The 20972-nt window shown below is 54.7% G+C and overlaps 2 protein-coding genes across 9 annotated transcripts in view; one reads left to right on the plus strand and one right to left on the minus strand.

Moving 5' to 3' along the window:
• Positions 1–28: 28 nt before the first annotated feature.
• The window catches only part of LOC129015999 (BTB/POZ domain-containing protein KCTD5-like), a 38821-nt gene continuing 17877 nt past the window's right edge, over positions 29–20972 (plus strand). For 4 of the 8 annotated variants that reach the window (XM_054454864.2, XM_054454862.2, XM_063654930.1 and 1 more), the window contains exons 1-2: positions 29–425; positions 9884–9992. In XM_054454864.2, the coding sequence (XP_054310839.1) occupies positions 174–425; positions 9884–9992 (361 nt within the window). In that variant the 5' untranslated portion in view covers positions 29–173. The other 4 variants (XM_063654927.1, XM_063654925.1, XM_063654928.1 and 1 more) reach the window with 3 other exon arrangements.
• Positions 12127–20972, minus strand: part of LOC129015998 (putative 3-phosphoinositide-dependent protein kinase 2) — a 54055-nt gene continuing 45209 nt past the window's right edge. The window contains 4 exon segments of the mRNA XM_054454857.2: positions 12127–12703; positions 14417–14513; positions 14769–14837; positions 18600–18675. Of these exon segments, the coding sequence (XP_054310832.2) occupies positions 12383–12703; positions 14417–14513; positions 14769–14837; positions 18600–18675 (563 nt within the window). The 3' untranslated portion in view covers positions 12127–12382.

Raw genomic sequence — 20972 nt, forward strand, 5'->3', positions numbered from 1 at the left:
CCAAACTCGGTTTCACTCCCTCAGGAAGTCGGACCAGCCGGCTGCTTTTCCCTGATGGAACTTCCGGCTGCCGTGTGAGGCTGTGGCCGGCGTTCTACAAGTGCGAACCTGTGGGCGGGATGGAACACAAAGAGCGCTATTAAAAGCCGGACCCTTCCGGGCTTGCTGGGATCATGGCGGGGAATCACTGCGAGCTCCTGCCGCCGGCCCGGGGCGGCCTCGGGGCGGGGCTGGGGGGCGGCCTGTGCCGCCGCTGCAGCGCCGGACTCGGCGCTCTGGCCCAGCGCCCCGGCAGCGTGTCCAAGTGGGTCCGACTCAACGTCGGCGGCACCTACTTCCTCACCACTCGGCAGACGCTGTGCCGGGACCCGAAATCCTTCCTGTACCGCTTGTGCCAGGCTGACCCCGACCCGGACTCGAACAAGGTGAGGGCCACGCAGGCCAGCCCAAAGGGCCTGGGCCGTTCCGGCCTGTGGCCGCGGCACACCGCCCTGCTCCGTGCCGAGGAGAGCTCAGCGGGAGCGGGCGACTCTCCTCGGGCTTCGAGCCCCGTGCTCCCTTGTCACCAGCTCATCCCCAGCTTGCCCGGACCTCCTACCCTGGGAGGGGAGGGCGAGGATGGTGCCCTGGTGTCCACTGCCTTTGAGGATCCTGAGTCGCTTCACCTTGGGGTGTCTCTTTACTCACCCTCTTTGCGCTTTGGTGGAGGAGGCTTCCCAGACCCCAGACTTTGCTGTGATTCTACTTTCTTTTTCTCACTAGGTTCTTTTGCCCAGGGTGTGTGAACGCCTTCTCTACTCTGTCCCAGGGTACTTGCTGGCTCTGGAAACAGAACCCTTGGCGTTGGTCTGTCCTTTCACATTCTGGACATTTGAATTAAGGCTGACGTGGGGGTTGATACGGGCGGCCCTTTTTTTCCCCGGTGACTTGCATTTAGAGAGTTGGCGCTCCATCCTTTCCATCCACAGCACGCAGCACCCACTCAGCACCTCTTAGAAGATGCGTCCGTAGTATATAGTATGATTTTTCGAAGGGGATTTTGCTCATGTTAAGGGTTGCTTTAGGGATGTCCAGGAAGGGCCAGGTAAGGAATCTTTCAATCTGCTTTCTAATTGGCTTAGTTTTCCCACTGTCTGCCCAAAAGGACAGGAATTTCCAGGTCTGCAGCTTGTCTTTCATCAGGCAAAATGCTCATGCTGTTGGGCAGATGGTAATAGAAACCTTTTATTACCTTTAACAAGAGTTGAGGAGCCGAGAAACAGTGTCTTGGGAGTTGTGCAGGATTGAAAGTCACAAAAAAGCCTGTTTGAAGAAGTTGTTACCTATATTTATAGAAGGCAGTTCACAAGCCTTATACTAACTTTGCTGGGTCTTTCAGTTGAGCTTACATGATTGCACTTGGCTTTGTGCCTTGGCAGCCAACATTTGCCATGCATGAGGCTTCCCAGAAGAGTTCGGATCCCTCTTTAAGTTTGAGAGGACTGACTGAGACCATTCTCAGCATGGCATGACCCTGATCAGGAAATGAGAACCTGGAGTTACTGCTAAGGCAGCCTTGTGGGTGGAAATGAGGGTTTGAGATGCCAACACTCTTGTGCCTCCCCACAACTTCCAACCGTTTCCATTGCTCATTTGACCAAGCCCTCTACTCAGAGGATTGACCTCCCAGGAAATGAGTCATCTCCAGGATAGAAATAGGCGTTTGTTAGCTGTGATTTTCCTTTTATAAGTGTGGGTGTATGTTTTACTGTTTGGTTTTTCTTTTTAAATAACAGGGCTTAGTGGTCACTCCCTTGCCTTTCTACTCAAGCATTCCTGTTTTGTATATGAAATTAGAGTTTAAATTGCTCTTGTCCATTGGGTTCTTCGAGGCAATGGCTGTCTATTCAGCACTGGAGCACTTGACTCGCAGTTGATGAACTTTAGCACAGTTAAGGTGGTTGATCCCTTTACTTTACTGTTCCTTAAGACTTTGTTAAAAATTATGGGCCGGGCACGGTGGCTCACGCCTGTAATCCCAACACTTTGGGAGGCCCAGGCAGGTGGATCTCGTTCGAAACCAACCGGGCCAATATGGTGATGCCCGGTCTCTACTAAAAATACAAAAAGGTCGGGCGCGGTGGCTCACGTCTGTAATCCCAGCACTTTGGGAGGCCGAGGCGGGCAGATCACGAGGTCAGTAGATCGAGACCATCCTCCATTTACTTTACTGTTCCTTAAGACTTTGTTAAAAATTATGGGCCGGGCACGGTGGCTCACGCCTGTAATCCCAACACTTTGGGAGGCCCAGGCAGGTGGATCTCGTTTGAAACCAACCGGGCCAATATGGTGATGCCCGGTCTCTACTAAAAATACAAAAAGGTCGGGCGCGGTGGCTCACGTCTGTAATCCCAGCACTTTGGGAGACCAAGGCGGGCAGATCACGAGGTCAGGAGATCGAGACCATCCTGGCTAACACGATGAAACCCTGTCTCTACTAAAAATACAAAAAATGAGCCGGGCGCGGTGGCGGGCGCCTGTAGTCCCAGCTACTAGGTAGTCTGAGGCAGGAGAATGGCGTGAGCCTGGGAGGAGGAGCTTGCAGTGAGCCGAGTTAGCGCCACTGCAGTCCGGCCTGGGTGAAAGAGCGAGACTCTGTCTCAAAAAAAAAAAAAAAAAAAAAAATTAGCCAGGCGTGGTGGCACGTGCCTGTAGTCCCAGCTACTCTGTAGGCTGAGGCAGAAGAATCGCTTGAACCCAGGAGGCGGAGTCAAGATCACGCCACTGCACTCTAGCTTGGATGACAGAGCAAGACTCTGTCTCAAAAAAAAAAAATGCTTTACTGTAGGAATCAATTCTTTGGGCGAGGGCTAATTAATCTTTCTGAATATATCTGTGTTATACTTGCTCTTTTCATCATCATCCATTTAACCAGGTTTAATTTCCAAATGGTAAAACTCAAATTCAGAACATGAAGGTAAAGTAGCAGATACAGTCTCTGCCTCATACAATAATTGGAGTACGGGCTGGGCATGGTGGCTCATGCCTGTAATCCCAGCACTTTGGGAGGCCGAGGTGGATGAATCACCTGAGGTCAGGAGTTTGAGAGCAGCCTGGCCAACATGGCAAAACCCCGTCTCTACTAAAAATACAAAAAAATTAGGTGAGCATGGTGGCGTGTGCCTGTACTCCCAGCTACTCGGGAGGCTGAGGCAGGAGAATCACTTGAACCGAGAGGCAGAGGTTACAGTGAGCTGAGGTTGCGCCACTGCACTCCAGCATGGGCGACAGAGTGAGACTCTGTCTCAAAAAAAAAAAAAAAAAAAGAAAACAGAAAACAATAATTGGAGTAAATACGGTTAGTTTTAGTGACAGATAATTTGCCAAAAGTGTAGTGCTAATTCATATTAGTCACGTTACTAGAGTGTTTTTCATCAAATGAGGAAATGTGTAAAATGCTTCGTCTTAGTTTTGTCTCCAGTGGCTCTGATGAAAGAATGTCCCAGGAGATTCCTCCTAATTAAATGCTGAGTGAGGAATCTGAGGAGGAGGGGAAGGGGTGTCAGGAGTGGGAGGCCATTAATTACACGTTGGAAGACAAACAGGATGTTGATTCACCTGTAAAGATCTCCAAGGCCTGACCTCAGAGTTGAGATTAATGAAAGAATATTCCTCGAGTTGGACTTAAGCATGGATCTGGTGGAAGAGTCCCTGCCTGGATTATTAGACTAGTGTGGAGTGAGCACCTGGGCTTGCAGTCTGGGGGTCTGGAGAGGAGTTGGGTGGGAGATTTAAGGGGGAGGAGTTCCCAAGAAACCATAGAAGCTTTGGGTGCCTGAGAGATTGGGAGAGAACCCTGCTAAAGCATCCTATCCGGTAGGGAGGGGAGCTCTTGACAGACGGGTTGTTAGTGAGGGTGGTGAAAGCCACGCACATCAAGGGGCTGGCTTGATTGCCCTCTGGCCCCACATCTAAGCTTCTGGGCTGTGACTGCCCCCAACCAAGTCCTCAGAGCCCAGCTTGGGACCCACCACCCGCCATACTCCGTGCTCCCAAGCCCTTACTCTGCTGTCCCAAGGGCCCACTGCTGCCACAAAGTTCTCTTTCTAGACAGCCGGGTGTGAATTCTCACTTCCTCCTGGGACTTCCTCCAGCAGGACTGCGGCTGTGTTGTGCATTTCAGCATCTGCTCATCTGCTGTTCTGTCATTTTTCTCTTCCATGGTGTCTTCAAGGGCAGGTGGAATACGGCTTCCCAAAGATTCGATTCATTTTGGTTAGGTCTCTTGCATTGCGTGGTCCCTGGCCCATAGGCATTGTTGAAAACAAAGTCGAGTTTGTTGTTTCCAGCTAAAGCAGTCCCTGCTTTAGTGTGGAGATACTTCAGGAGTTAAAAGGAAACAGGAAATACTACTGCTTTATGGTTGGAAACCACTCAGATGGAGGAGGATTTGGGGAGGCTTCGGTTCCTGCAGCTGAGGCGGCCTTGGAGAAAACTGCACGTGAACTTTTGCCCTTTGAACAGGGCCGTTGTCCCGGCTTGAGGGTTGCAGATGTGGTGGCATCAGATGGGTCTTTGAGGGGTGGGGCAGTCAGGGTGCCTCTAACAGTGTACTTGGTGTTGGCAATTATGAAAGGAATTGTTCAGACAGGACTCAGTGATGGGGTGTGGGTTAGAGTACCATCTTTGAAGCCGCTTGGCAAGAGAAGTGGCGATCATGTCTAGTGGAGATGGCAGATGACGTTCTGTGTAGCCAGCACTGGTGAGAGACTGTGCCCACCCCGGGCCTGCCTTGTGACTGTGGGTGATTTCCCGTCCCCTGTGAGCTATAGTTTCTTCCTCTGTAAGGTAAGGGTGACGTCCTCCCCTGAAGATGACAAATGTGGTGCCCCCGCCCCGTGCCTGGCACCACGTCAGTGCAGTCAGGAGAGGCTGTGCCTGGCGGTCTTCATGTTTGTACTTTTTTTTTTTTGTTTTGAGATGGAGTCTTGCTCTGTTGCCCAGGCTGGAGTGCAGTGGTGCAATCTCAGCTCACTGCAAGCTTTCCCTCCCAGGTTGACACCATTCTCCTGCCTCAGCCTCCTGAGTAGCTGGGACTACAGGCACCTACCAGCATGCCCGGCTAATCTTTTTGTATTTTTAGTAGAGACAGGGTTTCACCATATTAACCAGGATGGTCTCGGCCTCCCAAAGTGCTGGGATTACAGGCGTGAGCCACCGCACCCGGCTTGTACTTGGTTTTTCTTTTTAAATATTTATTTGAGACAGAGTCTCGCTCTATCCCCCAGGCTGGAGTGCAATGGGGTGATCTCGGCTCACTGCAACCCCTGCCTCCTGGGTTCAAGAGATTCTCCTGCCCCAGCCTCCCAAGTAGCTGGGATTACAGGCACGAGCCACCATGTCTGGCTGATTTTTGTATAGTCAGTAGAGAAGGGGTTTTGCCATGTTGGCCAGGCTGGTCTCGAACTCCTGACCTCAGGTCATCCGCCCTCCTTGGCCTCCCAAAGTGCTGGAATTACAGGTGTGAGTGTACTTTGCTTTTAGAAAGTGTATGCCAAGAACGCTTTTCCTCTCCCACAGCCGCACTTAATTTCTGTTAATGTCGATCTCTGGCCACACTCAGCTCTGTCAGCCTCGGGTGATGCACCAGAGGTCCCTGAAGGCAGCATGTATGGCCGGGAATGTCTCTCCCTGCCAGTCCCCCTGCTGCCACCCAGAGCTCTGGCTGACCCTAGCAGGACAGGTCCCCGCAGAGTGGGTCTCCACCTCTGGGCACTGGACCCTGCACTGTGGGGAGGGCAGGGCTTCCTGGGCAGCCCCTGAGTTTTCTTGCAAGAAACCTGAGACCCCTGCTCCTGAGAGGGCTCCAGTTCCTGCCGAGCAGAGCAGGACTCTGCAGTGACCTTGGCTTGGCAAGACCCCCCGTGGTTCACCTGAAGCATGTTTCTTCCCTGAGAAGCCGCAGGACCTCGTGTGAGGGGCCAGGTCATGAGTCCACACACATCTGCTTCTCCCTAAGCTTTGAGTCATGTGTGGGGCACGGACCTCCCAAATTCCAGTTTCTATGCTGGGTGAGGCCGAGAAGCAATGGAAGGGAGGGGTGGTGGGGAGGCAGCAGGCCTGGCGACCAGGGCGCAGGGGCCCCACCCTGCTCTCTGAATCTGGGTACCTTGGACAAGCCTCCTTGGTCTCTGGCTTCAGTTTCCCCATTAGTAAGTGGTGATATCAAAGGCCTCTTGTGGGCCAAAGATACGACACATCTGCATAAGACAGAAGAGAGTAGAGGTGAAGGTTTTGTGTGCGAAATTGAAACAGAGTCACTTGAAATGGATAATTTCAGAGTAAAAACTAAGTATTTCTAATTAGGTTGATTGCAGATGTTGGTGCACAGGAAATTCTATGCCTTCGTGTCGATTTCTGTGGGGCAATTTGACAGAGTTTATCTCCTAGATTGGCTCAGGGCACCGCACCCTCTTGATTTCGTTCCCCTCTGGTGGCACGTGTCTTCGAGCACTGGGAATGACTGAGAGCCGCAGGGCTGACCCTCTGTGCGGAGCTTCGGGAGAGGCGGGCAGCAGCAGGGTTATGTTGAGTTCAGAATCTGGTGTGAGAGCCTGGCAGTCTCCACCCTTATTCCTCACTGCCGTTTTCTTTTTTTGAGGCAGAACCTTTCTCTATTAACCAGGCTGGTGTGCAATGTACAATCTCGCCTCACTGCAACCTCCAGCTCCCGGGTTCAAGTGATTCTCCTGCCTCAGCCTCCCTAGTAGCTGGGATTACAGGCACCCTCCACCATGCCTGGCTAATTTTTGTATTTTTAGTAGAGACAGGGTTTCGCCATGTTGGTCAGGCTGGTCTTCAACTCCTGACCTTAGATAATCCACCCACCTCGGCCTCCCAAAGTGCTGAGATTACAGGCGTGACCCACCAAGCCCATCCCTTCACTGCCATTTTCAAGGCTGCTAGTTGCATTAGGGACCTGTCCCTCCAGGGCTGGGGTATCCCCACGTTGCCCCTGGTGCTTTGCTTGCTGGATGATAGCATGGGGGGTAGACAGCTGCAGCCAGAGTCTGGTGAGATGAGTAGAGTGGGCAGGCTCGTTATCAGCCTTCTCTGAGTGCTGCTCTCCTAAACAGACATCTGTCTGTGGTTGTCCTGTGGACTTGGGGAGTGGGCAGCCAGCTCTGTCTGTGAGATCTTCTTCCACCTCCTGAGACTGTGTGTGCCCTCCTCTCCAGGAGACAACCTTGACTCCTGCTCTTGGCGTGCCCAGGATCCCTCTTCTCCTCTATATTGGCGTGCCCAGGATCCCTCTTCTCCTTTATGGTTTGGAAACCACCCTGCCTGGCCTGCGGCAGGTGGCTCCGGCTGAAGACTGAGACCCCTGTAGATGGGTGGGTCAACCCAGCTTGCTGCGCCCACCCAGTGCCAGCTTGGGCCTGGCCACAAGTAGGTCAGATGCCAGTTAAGCGAGGTTTGGGGAAGATGAGGGAGATGACTTGCTAAGAAAAGTCTTAATTATGGCTTTTTTCAGATGGAGTTTTGTTCTTATTGCCGAAGCTGGAGTTCAGTGGCACAGTCTTGGCTCACCACCACCTCTGCCACCGGGGTTCAAGCGAGTCTCCTCCCTCAGCCTCCCAAGTGGCTGGGATTACAGGCACGCACCACCACACACAGCTAAGTTTTATATTTGTAGTAGAGATGGTTTCACTATGTTGGCCAGGCTGGTCTCAAACTCTTGACCTCGTGATCCGCCCACCTTGGCCTCCCAATGTGCTGGGATTACAGGCGTGAGCCACCACGCCCAGCCAACTAGTGCTATTTTACAAAAACACACACCACGGACCTTCCCGAGAATCGAGCGCAGCCTGTGCTGGTTGTGTAAGCCGTGGAATGCACGGGAAAGCCAGAAAGAAGAGCACCCCCACGCCCGGCCCGCGGCATCTCACCAGCTTCGGGGCCATCTCTCCTCACCCATCTAAGAGGTGTGACAGGGCCGAGGCATCTTTCCCTCCTTGGGCAGGTGCTGCTGATGCCCTTGTGGGCAGCACAGGGGCCTTACCTGGGTTGGCTCAGGCACTGTTCTGAACACCTGTGAGGTGACCTTGCTCCCTTTGTCTCCGTGAGCCTAGGACTATATCCTGAAATTTGTTTTTGTATTTCCCATGTTCCATATTTTTGTTTCTGCATCAGGGTGGAGGCCATTGAGCCACATCCCTGACACCAGCAGTGAGCTGCCAAGGCCCTTGCGCCTGAGCTGGTGCCATGAGTAGACCCTGCACGCACTAGGCCGATCTGGAACACGTGGCTCACCCGAGCTCAGAGCACTGAGACCCTGCATGTATATGCATGTGAGTCAGGCCTCAGCGAGACCTGAACCCTGGTGGGTTTGGGGAGTCTTGGTTTCAGACCCTAGCACTTGCTGTGGATGTGGAAATCACACACTGAAAGCCTCAAAAGAGTGCAGTGATGAGAGCAGCACCAAGCCCACTGCCAGTACACCCAGGTCTTAGCACCCAAATGGCAGGATTTGTCCATGGATGAAAATAGGGTCCTAGCGTGGCCCCGTGCTTTGTGGTGGAGACACCTTCGGCCTCCCCGTATCTCCGAGCCTGGCATTCCCGTGGCCAGCACCTGCCCGTGGCCCCACAGGAGCCACCATCTGGTGAGGGGGCTGCTCCCGCTCCGAATGGGGTGTGGGGTTGCTTCTCTCTCCAGTGCTTGGCCCTGGGCCTTGCCGTGAAGACTGCCGGTGTTTCTCAACGGAGGCCTCAGCTCCCCGCCCTCCAGGGCGCCCGCAGGCACCGGCCCCTGTGGGAGTGGCTCGCAGGTGGGAGCAGGACCCTTGCAGGCATGTGAGGGGAGACAGGAGCTGCCCCAGCAGAGCCACACCGAAGGTCTGAGTCTGTGTGGAAGACAGGCCGAGCCGGCTTCACAGTCCCCCCATCAGATGTGTAGCCGACAGGACAGAAACTGCCTCCTCCGTCTCCCCCATGGGGGCTGCCTGGGGCGCCTGAGCGCCCGTCCTGTGCTCACAGCCGGGCCACTGGGCCTCTTGTGCTTTGTGGAAGGGGCTGCAAGGTGTGATGTGTGGGGCACCCCGGGCCTCAGAGGGCATCTGCCCACATTGAAGTGACCGTGGTAGCAGCAGGGGCAGTGCCTCTCAGGCGTCCCTCCACCCAGGTGCGTGGAGACACCTTCCGAGGGGTCTGTTTTGTAAACATCTCGGCCTCCGTGAGCACTGAGCCGGGGCGAGGGCTCTGTGTGGTGAGTGATGATCTCGGGGAAAGCCCCGGATGCTGTTGACTGCAGGTCACCCAACAGCGAGGCCTCCCTTGCTGCTGGCTCCGGGCCTGTTGGGCAGCCGCCCCTGCTGAAAGGTGCTCTCTCCACCCCTGGCAGGAAGCCCCTGTCACCCTGACCCCGCATTCCTGCGTGTAGGCTGGGGAGGACCTGGGCACAAGGAGGGCAGGCCCAGGCTGGTGGCCATCAGGGGTGTCCTTCAGAGGCTGAGCCCTAGGCCCCTGCCCTGCCCGCGAGGGCATCCCAGGGAGAGGATCTAGGTGAGGTTTTCGTGTGTGTTTTCCTAGAGGTCTTGCAGTTGTGAGGACAGAGGTCCAGGGCACAGTGGCCTCACCTTGGAGTACACAGAGCCAGGCTGTCTCCATACGGAGAGACTTAAACTCACTTAGACCTGGGGTGGTGGCTGGTCAGGGTTAGGCTGTAGGCGGGAGGACGTGGCCACACCGTCAGGGGTTTCCTGAGATGCCGCAGGCTCAGGTCTGTTGGGGAGAGGCCTGGGTAACCTGGTGCCTCTGAAGCCTCCTGAGGTGGCCGGACCTTGGTGGACCTGCAGGAACCTTCGGCTTCTCACGGAGGACTCACCGTGCTCTGCTCTCTTTAGGATGAAACGGGCGCCTATTTAATCGACAGAGACCCCACCTACTTTGGGCCCGTGCTGAACTACCTGAGACATGGCAAGCTGGTGATTAACAAAGACCTCGCGGAGGAAGGTAAGCCAAGTTTTGAGGACAGGTGCCTTAGTTTTGGGGGCAAGGGCCCGACAGAGGTGCCAAGGGCCCCACTTAAGACACAGATGCCTGCAGCCTGGGGCCCCAGGGAGGAGCAGGCCCTGTACTCTGAAGCTGGGGCTGACGTTCTGGTGCTGAGGCCACGGGCAGCAGCGCAGCTGCCGGACAGGGAGGCCTGGGGACCCTGTGGGTGTGGGGGTCCTCCCTGGCTGCAGCTTCTTGGAGGGCTCCCTCTGTCCAGGCTCCGGCTGGTGACACAAGAGGTGTGAGGGGCTCCTCCCTGCTGTGACTGAGGTGGTCTGAGCGGGTGTGTGAGGCACGTGCCCGGTGATGCCCACGGTGTGCCTCAGGGCCCTGGTTCCCTGGCCTGCTTTCCCTCAAGGACAGCCCAAGGGTGGTGAGTGTCTCTGTGCCATCACCTGGGCTGTGCCTGCTGCTGCCAGCTGCCGTGTTCCATCCTGAGTGGTCGTGGTGCAGGGACGGCGCCCACACGCGTTGGGCCCAGGCTGGCCTGCCTGTGTGCTGCAGTGCTGGCTTGGCTCAGAACAGCCCGAGGCCTCGCCGTGAAGGCTGAGGGTTTCTGGGCACCTGCGTGCGGGCGTGGCCCTGCTCCCCCGGGTCCGTGTCTGTGCATCGGTCTGCACTGGGCAGCATCTGACTCCGTTTTTGTTGTGGGCCTGTGGGCCTCGGCATCTGCCTGCCTCCTCCGAGTTCACACAGGGCGTGGAGTGATGGGGGCTGTGGCCCAGCCCTGCCCCTGCTCTGAGGTTGCGAGCCATGCTGCCCACTCCTGTCTCTTTGGCAGGGAATGTCTTTCACATGTGCTGTCTCTGGTCGCTTGGGCAGCCGCTTGTGTTCTAGGCTTCGCTTTATCTCAGTCTGCCCCTAGTGGGATTGGCTCAGAAACGAGGGCTAGACACAGACCAAGGCCCTGCCCGCCCGGGTTCGCCGGTCTGCCTCTAACCCGCCCCTGACGCAGCCACTCACGCCCTCGGTGCTGGAGAAGGGGGCTGTGCGGGACCCATGCGGGGCCGGGAAGCCTGTGACTCTGAGGCCCTCGTCTCCTCGTCTCTATCCTGCGTGGCCCTGTCCCATGTAGGTGGCTGGGTGCTGTCCTGAGCTGCCATGTCCCATATGTGGGTTCCTCTGGGGTCCTGGAGGAATGAAGACCACCCATGAGGAAGCCCTGAGGCAGGACCTGTGGAATCTGCTCTTAAGTCTCTTAAGGGAGGTTTGCAGTCCCTAAATGCTGCAGGTGGCCACATCAGGCAGCACAGACTCTGCTCCCCAAGCCTGGCTCCCTTAGAGTTTGGGCTCAAAGGATGTCGGGAGGATGAGGGGCATTACACAGCAGGTAGGGGTGTTGGGAAACTTTGACACTAGCAGAAATTTAGCTGTGGATGACTTTTAGATAAAATCTAGAATTCCCAGCTGGGCGCAGTAACTCATGCCTAAAACCCCAGCAGTTTGGGAGGCCGAGGCGGGTAGATCACTTGAGGTCAGGAGATCCACACCAGCCTGGCCAACATGGCGAAACCCTGTCTCTACTAAAAATACAAAAATGAGCCGGGCATGGTGGCGCACACCTGCAGTTCCCGCTACTCGGGAGGGTGAGACAGGAGAATCGCTTGAACCCACAGCGGCAGAGGTTGCAGTGAGCCGAGATCGCGCCACTACACCCCAGCCTGAGCGACAGACCAAGACCCTGTCTCAAAACAAATAAATAAAAGCTGGACTTCCTCAGTCACGGAAAGTGGAACTCCGTACACGGTGCCAGTTAGAATAAGCCATGGCGACAGAAGTCAAACCAGAAAAACGGATCTCATGATAACAGCACTTAAGTATGAGGGCGTCACGGTGGAGGTGGCAAGAGGAACTCAGAGGAAACAAGGCTGAAGTGAGCGACATGCCTGCCTCTCACAACACCCTCGGTCCCTTGGGCACATGGTCCACGTTCTCTACGAGAAGCTTAAAGAGCAAAGCGTGCTGAAGACCCCATGGCTGTGGTCAAGTTGGGAGACCAGCAGCCTCAGAGCCTACTCAGCACTGAAGCAGACGGTACCAGCGTCCCCACCAACGCCACGTCCCAAAAGTTCAAGCACACAACACTCGGGGATTTCTGTGGAAAGACAGGCAGTGTTCTGGAGCATCTTGGACGCACAGTTGTACAAGCACCAAGCCAAGCGCAGATGCGACAGGCCTGGGCAGGAGGCCCCGTACGTAGGACCCCGGGGCCAGTGCCGGGGGTGCTCGGTGTCCGGTTCTAGCAGCACCCTCTGGGTGGAAACTCACTAGCCTGTCCACGGCCACGGAAATGAGGAAAAAACGACCCACCCAGCACATCACCCGCCACTGCCTCGCGGCAGCAAAGACTACAACCACCAGCAGGCCTGCCGCAGTGGCACAGACACCCTCCCCTTTCGGCTACAAATCACACGTGGGTCTGGCGCACGGGCATGAAGCCCAGTGCACGGAGGACCCAGTGCCACCCGCCTCGCCCGCCATCCCGGCCAGCTTACATTGCCATAGCAGTCCTCGTCGTCTTCCGACATGGCCGGCAGGTAAGCGGTGAGCTTCGGAGGCGTCTGCTGGTGCAGGTTCTCCCACGTGACGGACTCGAAGAACGGGTGTGCTTTAAGAGGTCCGTACCCTTCCATTTCCTCACAGCCTAACCGCTTTGTGGCGTCTAAAACCTTAAGTAACAATCAAGACAAGTCACTGCCAGGGTGAAAACGTGATTCCGACCAAAGAAACCCAAATCTGGCGGCCGGCCACGGTGGCTCACGCCCGTCATCCCAGCACCTTGGGAGGCTGAGGCGGGCAGATCACCCGAGGTCAGGAGTTCGAGACCATCCTGGCCAACATGGCGACAACCCGTATCTAGTAAAAATATTAAAGTCAGCTGGGCGTGGTGGTGCGCGCCTGTAATCCCAGCTACTCGGGAGGCTGAGGGAGGAGAATCGCTTGAACCCGGGAGGCAGAGTTTGCAGTGAGCCGAGATCGCACCATGGCACTCCAGCCTGTGCGACAAGAGCAAAACTCCATCTCCCAAAAAAAAAAAAAAATTTATCTCATCTCATTATAAGTCCCTTTCGATTTCCAAGTGCCTGATTCTTGACAGGAAATTACTGTAGCAGGAATAATAAAAGAAACTAAAATTTAAAAAAAAAAAACGGAAATTACTGTACCATTTAGCATTTGCTCAACACTGCACAGCATTTTAAGTTACTGGTGCTGGAGCGACTGGCGTTATGACAGCGCAGATGGCCGTAGACCCTAGTTCGTGACATCTGTACATTTCAGCTTTAGAGTCAGCTACGTGAAAATTTGAAAGACCAGCCCAGGTAAAACAGAGAAGAGAGGTTAGCCTGGGAAAGGTGTATCAGTTTATATTCCAGAAACAGTTGTTTCCTGACCTTCCTGTGCTTTTGGCCCTGGACGTCCCCCCTTACCACGACTCTAGGAGCGGGGTCAGTCCTGCCCCTCTGCAGGTGGCCCCAGGATCGCTAGGCTCCACAGCCACTGGCTTCTCCCAACCTGTCTCACCTCTTTCCCCTGGGCTGGGGTGTGGGCTTGATCAGTCCCTGGAGGAGACAGCTCTGCGGCCTTCGAGGGTCCCAGCAACACCCACTCCACAACCGCAGGAGCGTGCTGGTCCCAGTGATGATTCACTCTCTTTGCTAATTACTCAGTTTTTCTTGTTTTAGGATTTTTAACTATACACTGTAAAAGAATCCTTGCTGCTGTTCATTGTATTTTGAGACTGAGATTCCTTTTCACATGTGCGAGGAAAGGGGCCGAGCCTTGAGAGGCAGCACAGGATCCCAGGGCCTGCCTCCCGGTCCAGTTGCTCTGTGGTAGATGGAGGGGGCGGGGGGGCGGGGAACAGTACAGGGTACTCTCCAGCAGATACTGAGAAGTGAAAATAAGTACTCAAAAGGTTTGGGTTTTTGTTTTCGTCTTTTTTTTTTTGAGACGGAGTCTTGCTCTGTCGCCCAGGCTGGAGTGCAGTGGTACGATCTCGACTCACTGCAACCTCCGCCTCCCGGGTTCACGCCATTCTCCTGCCTCAGCCTCCCAAGTAGCTGGGATCACAGGCGCCCGCCACCATGCCCGGCTAATTTTTGTATTTTTACTAGAGACGGGGTTTCACCATATGGGCCAGGCTAGTCTCAAACTCCTGACCTCAGGTGATCCGCCTGCCTCAGCCTCCCAAAGTGCTGGGGTTACAGGCGTGAGCCAATGTGCCTGGCGAGATGACATGTAATTATCTACACTCACTGTTAACCCTAAGAACACCATTTTTTGTGAACACAGGAGCCTCCAGGAAAGCCACTCAGAAAGCAGGTTCAGAGGACTCAGGGTGTCCCGGATCACCTTTCCAAAAGGAAATTCACAATATTTACCAAAAGTTTCTCCACGAGGTCTCTTGCCTTAGGGAAGAATTTTTCTGGAAAGTCATATTCCAATTTAATGATCTTCTGAAATATAAGATACTCGTTTCTGTAAAAATTAAAAAAACAAACAAACAAACAAAAAGTCATCCCAGGCAGGGTCCCAGAAGCCTCCACACGCAGGGATGAGCGCCCCGGCCTCGCAGCACGGCAAACGCACCCCGGCCCCGCACGCCGAGAGCCCCCCACCTCGGCACGGCACCCAGTGCTGCCCTCCCCCACCCACCTCGCTGCTGGGAGGGACTGCCGGCCGGTGGGGTGCACCCCAACAGGCTCCAAGGCCCAGGCAACGCCGTCTCCTTACCCAGCTCGGAATGGTGGGAGTCCTGCCACAAGCTGGTATATTATGCATCCAAGAGCCCAAAGGTCTGAACTTTAAGGTAAGAGGAAAAGAAACAAAGACATGTGTAAAATATAAGCGACATGCCCAGTCCATTTCCCACTCTGTCTCCACAGCCCCAGTTTCACCTCTAATGCACTTCTATTCTTTAAGACCAGTTGCGTGTGAGGGTGGGGAACCCGCCCTCTGGAGAAGCCTCCCCGCGGCCTGGGCCCAGAGGGTCTGCACGCGGCAGGCACCGGCGGTCGCTCAGCTGTCCCCAAAGCTTCGCGTCTTCCAACAGGGCTTACCAACGTCCACACACACCTGTCATCCTGAAGCAGAGCAGAGCTCACTCCTGGCACCACGTGGCTACAGACCAGGCAGGGGGCAGGATGGGAGAGAACGGGGCTGACCCTGTTCCAGTAAGACAACCCAGAGAGCTGAAGGAAGCGCCCTCCGGTCAGCGCTGGCGGAGGTCTCGCCAGGGGCAGGAAAGTGCAGCACAGGCGAAATGAATGACCGCAACATTCACACTGGACTTTCTTTAGTGTTTAGTTAAAATGGGGAGCGACAAAACAAAACAGGCAGCAGAGCCTCCGCCTTTCAGTGTGGAAGCAGCAGAGAGAAGAGGGGTGCCGGGGGCAGAGCTGTGCCTGGCACCCTCACGGGGTCCTCTCCAGAGCGTGGAATTCACGCAGAAAGGGATTCTGGGGGTAGCTTTTCACCTCTGTGAATTATCCAATGTTTTATCATAAACACTTACTTTAGAATTTATATATATTTTTAATATGATACAAAAATAGAAGGGGAAGCCAGTATTACACTTCTGGAAGACACATGTACCAAGGGTGTATCAAATAAACGTTCAGTTAGACCAAGTCATGCCACTTCCTGAAATCCACACCGAGGAATTCAGGGCGGCCCCCCACTCAGCCCAGCAGACCCCGTCTCGCCCACGAGAGGGACAACAGGACACCCCCACCCCGACCCCAGGCAAAGAGACCTCCTCCTGCCCATGCAGGTTGGGTGGCGCATCAGACACACGCCAGTGTGTGAATCAATGGAAACCCCTTCAACGCACAACAGTACAGAAACAGGCCCATGAACCACAATCTGTTCATGCGACAGAAAACCACACACTGATCAAGACACACCCACAGGTCATTCAAATGACCTGGGCAAGTGCCCATTATATAATCACGCAGGGCTCAAGAGCGCTTGTCCAGCGTGACTCGAATGGCATAAAAGCCACGCAAACAGCTATAAAACGCACAGAAAAAATAACTGGAAAGACATATACCTGTACGCCCAATTATTATCTGTGACTATAAGTGGGTTTGGAGACTTATTTTCTAAGAACTCTTCATAAATGATTTCTCTTTTCTTTTTTCTTTTTTTTTTGAGACAGGGTCTTACTCTCTCACCTAGGCTAGAATGCAGTGGCGCAATCTCGGCTCACTGCAACCTCTGCCTCCGCCTCAGCCTCCTGAGTAACTGGGCCTACAGGCGCTCGCCACCAGGCCCAGCTACTTTTTGTTACTTTTAGTAGAGACAGGGTCTCGCCACGTTGGCCGTGCTGGTCTCGAACTCCTGGCCTCAAGCAATCTGCCAGCCTCAACCTCCCAAAGTAATGGGATTACAGACGTGAGCCACCACACCCGGCCTCTTTCAATTCTTTATAATAAAGGTTCTTAACTATGTTTAATATCACATGATTAAAAAATTCAAAAGCATAAAAAGAGATGCAGAAACGCCTTCCTCATAATCCTGTTCCCGCACCCCATAGACAACTACCATGACCCGTTCAGTGCCTATCCCTCCAGAGAACCTGAAACGCCCAAACGAGAAAATGTGAACACACATTCCTCCTTTTTCGCAGAGGGCAGGATCCTATGCGTATATTTGTAGAGCTGGGAGATCTTTCTGCACCAATGCTAAAGTGGCCCTCCACCCTGAAAGTAAAATCTACAAACAAGGAAACACTAGCTCTTAGGTGGCGACGACACGCACTTTGAAAGCCGGGTACATCGCGCCCTCCACCTGTGGGAGGGACTGTCCTCTGCGCCGCAGGATGCTGAGCAGCTCATCTTCGCCTCCCCTGCTGGATGCCAGCCGTACCCCTGCTCCAGCTTTGACAACTAAAACTGTCCAGACAGGGCCAAGTGTCCCCTGGGGAGCAGAATCACTCCAGTTGGGAAGCTCTGACCTAAAGCAGTGTCTGGCCATGCTAAGAACTCAGTATCTGGCCGGCCGCCATGTCTCAACGCGTGTAATCCCAGCACTTTGGGATGCCGAGATGGGAGGATCGCCTGAGCCTAGGAGTTCAAGACGAGACCGGGCAACACAGCAAGACCACATCTCTATTTAAAAAATAATTGAATAATAATAAAAAGAGAACTCAGTATCTGCTGGTTGAAAAAAGTTAAAAGAACAAAACCGAAAAAGCCTGGAGACGGCCGAGACGCTGAGTGAGTGCTCAGCCTTTCCGCCCTCCCATCACGTTTGTGCCATGGCCCCACCTCCCACAGTTTTTCCTGAAGCTGTCCAGCTCAGAAATCCGGAACTGCCGTCCCCAGAATCATTCATTCTCTCAGAGTGCCTCACTTCACTCCAGGAAGGTGGCCCCTTGTAACCTGGCGGAGCAGGAGAGTGGCAGCGTGGGACTCCTGTGGTCCTGTCGACTCACGAGAGCGCCAGCAGCCGAAGCTGACCCCAGCCCTCAGTAGCACTTGACTAGCCCGGGGCAGGAGGAACCCCAGCCCCACCCTCATTCCACAAAACTGCTCCCTAAACTTGAAACTCCAGACTCTGATGCTGCCTCTCAGCCTGCCACCTGCCTCCCAGCCACCCTAGACAGCACCTCAGACTTCTCACCAACCCTTGCCGTCAGCTCCCTGGACAACCTCCCCCACACCGCCGGTGGTCCCCTGGCTGGGCTTCTCCGCTCTCCCCTTCCCTGACCCGCACCGGCCCTGCAGCCCCTGTACCATCTGCACTTTTTTCATTTTCACTATGGAGGCTGCCACCAAGGCCCAGCTGTGTCTCTCAAAGACCCTCATGCCTGCTGGACGCCTCCTCCCTCCCACACCCGCACCCTCCAGGGCCTCCCTGCGCTCTGCGGGACCCTGTCCCACTGCAGCTGGTGTGTGGCCGAGCAACCCTAAGGCCGGGCTCCCCGCCCTCCACCCCGACAGGGAGCAGCACCCAAGGAAGCCTGGGCTGTGTGCCCACGGCAGCCACGCTTTCCTCACTCAATAGTTTTTCCCAAAGAAACGATTAGGCTGGGCATGGTGGCTCACGTCTGTAACCCCAGCACTTTGGAAGGCCGAGGCGGGCAGATCACGAGCTCAAGAGATCGAGACCATCCTGGCCAACATCGTGAAACCCCATCTCTACCAAAAACACAAAAATTAGCTGGACGTGGTGGCGTGCGCCTGTAGTCCCAGCTACTCGGGAGGCTGAGGCAGGAGAACTGCTTGAACCCGGGAGGCGGAGGTTGCAGCGAGCCGACATCGCGCCACTGCACTCCAGCCTGGAGACAGAGCGAGACTCCGTCTCAAAAAACAAAAAACAAAAACAAAAAAAACCAAACGATTCAATCTGCAACCAGAGAGCATCAGGAAACCCAGGAAGCTTAGAATACAACACTAACGTATCACGTGTGTGTACGCCACGAAAAATACGCTTTAAAATGCGAAATGCTAATTTATTTCCAAGTATGCTTAGCTACTTAAAGGCCACCAAATTCACTCTCTCAAATATTAATTTCTATGTTAAGGAAAAGGGAAGTACGGCTTAGATGAAAGTGGTTACCTCTTACAGGCGGACTTCTCCGTGAGCAGCTCTGGAGAAACGTACTGCGCTGTTCCCACGAATGAGTTGGCCCTGGCTGCAGAGGAGAGAGAAGGTCACACTCGGACTCACGATCTGCGACAATCAAGGGCTGCGCGGTGGGTGTTGCACATGGCGGACCATGCACCCCCAGGAGCCAGACTTGTCCAGGGCTCACCGGGACTGGCTCACGGCTCACCGGCTCAAAGACGCCTGCCTGAACCCTGGACACCGGCGCCCTGCACCCTGGCGCTCCCACCCGACACGCGCCTGGACAGCGAGCTGCACACAAATGGCCAGCACATTCTGCCGGTGGCGCCCGCTCAACGGCGGGCATGAGGACACGGCGCTGGCTGGCTCACTGCAGGACCTGGGGTATCCAGACGTGCTCAGGCACACAATAAACAGTTGCAGGCCAGAAACAACCTCCTTTCCATCACAAACAGCTTGGGAGCTGAGGCGCTGCAAAGGGAACAAGACTCAGGCCTCCAGCCCAAGGGCCTTCCTCCATAGAGGAGCTGTGACGGAGCAGCGCCACAGCACGAGCTGGCCCGGGGCCACCACGCAGCTGCCGTCCACGCCGGCCCTGCCCGTGGGCTGGTTCTGAGTGGTCCCTCCCACCTGCCCTCCTCTGGCCAGGCTGAGAGAACCTCACAGCCTCTGCTGCGGGGACTCATTCCCTTCAGTGAATGACTTTTCTGCGGACTTCATGACTGCCCAGGTGCGGTGGCTCACCCCTGCAGTCCCACTGCTTTGGGAGGCCAAGGCAGGAGGACTGCTCGAGGCCAGGAGTTTGAGACCAGTCTGAGCAACATAGTGAGACTCCGTGTCTAGAAAGAATTTCAAGAATTAGCCAGGCACGGTGGTGCACCTCTAGTCTCAGCTACTTGGGAGGCTGAGAAAGGAGGGTCGCTTGAGCCCAGGAAGCTGAGGGTACAGTCAGCCACAATGGCGCCACTGTACTCTAGCCTAGGCAATAGAGCCAGACCCTGTCTCAAATAATAAACAAAAAACAAACACTTCATGGCTGCATTTGCATCCTGCCGGGACCCTCAATGATCCTGCCAAGAACACCAAGGACATCCGCAAACACGCACCCCGCCCCCGCCGGCCTAGAGCAAAGAAAACCAAACCAAGAGCCAAAAACAAACGAAGCCATTCAACCCTGCAAAGAATCAAAGAAATGCAAATTAAAACACGACAGCCTATCTCACTGGCAAAGGGAAAAAAGAATAAAAATACATAGCGCTGGCAGGGATCTGAGGGGACAGACGCAGCGCTACGGGTGGGGCTGTCAAATGGCATCGCTTCTGGGGGCAATTTTCCAATGAGCATCAGAAGTCACAAAGATGTTTGCCTCCCCGACCCTGCGGCTCCCTCTCCATGCTCTGTCCTTCAGCGTCCGGCGTGGCACAGCGACGAGGGCCGCGTCTGCTGGCAGGACGGGATGCCACTTGCTCCACCTACATATTCAGCGTCTCCGTTCTTTACTATAATCGAGCGTTGCTTTTGTGACTTGTACTTTTTAAAATGCCATTATTAAAAAGTCTATGATTTTTCCTCTGGAGAGATGTATATAACGCATAATTAAATGACTGAGGTTGTCGGGCAGCACACGGAGCCGTACGTGTTTTCAAACACCCACAGTGTGCACAGAGCAAGTCTGTGAGGCCAACACCCACCCCGTCTCTCGGATGAGCGCTACATAGTGAGCCGCCGTGCTGGTAGGACCCTCGCTGCTGCTGCTGCTGCTGCTGCTGCTGTTCTAAGCTTCCTGCGAGCGAGCTATGGGCTTGGATCTCCCGGAATCCCTCCCTGCCCTCTCCAACCTCAGCTCCTCCTAGCTCCCTAAGGGTCTTCCCACCCTCCCTTCTTTCCTCAGGGCTTGCCCACCCTCACCCTCGATTCCTCTGCCACACCTTCCTAAAGGTGTGACTCCGAGCCTTGGGCATACGCAAAGTCACCCCCTTGGAAAAGGACGTCTGTCCTTAGTTTAATCTAGAGACAAACAGTGCCGCTACAGCGTGAAGATGGCTACCCTCGGAATGATGTTCCAAATGCATAAAATACACAGGACTATAGGAGAAAGCAATTATAATCCAATACACGTTATCAAATTATTGAAGCAATGGATCTGTGATGTAGTAATATGTGACTCGCGTGACACAGCAGCAGGTCACGCCGCAGTAACCCGGCAGCGGTGCTCGGCACAACTGGCATGGCGTCACTACCGTGATGGGACCCCTGCAGCAGGACATGGGAACACCTGTGACTTCTGATGACAGACGTTTGTTGCTGATGTTCATAATGGAAGGAAACGGTACGCTTTGCTGAAAGGTTAGTGAAAATTAGTAA

This window comes from Pongo pygmaeus, chromosome 18 (assembly GCF_028885625.2).
Source record: "Pongo pygmaeus isolate AG05252 chromosome 18, NHGRI_mPonPyg2-v2.0_pri, whole genome shotgun sequence".
Classification (NCBI taxonomy): Eukaryota; Metazoa; Chordata; class Mammalia; order Primates; family Hominidae; genus Pongo; species Pongo pygmaeus.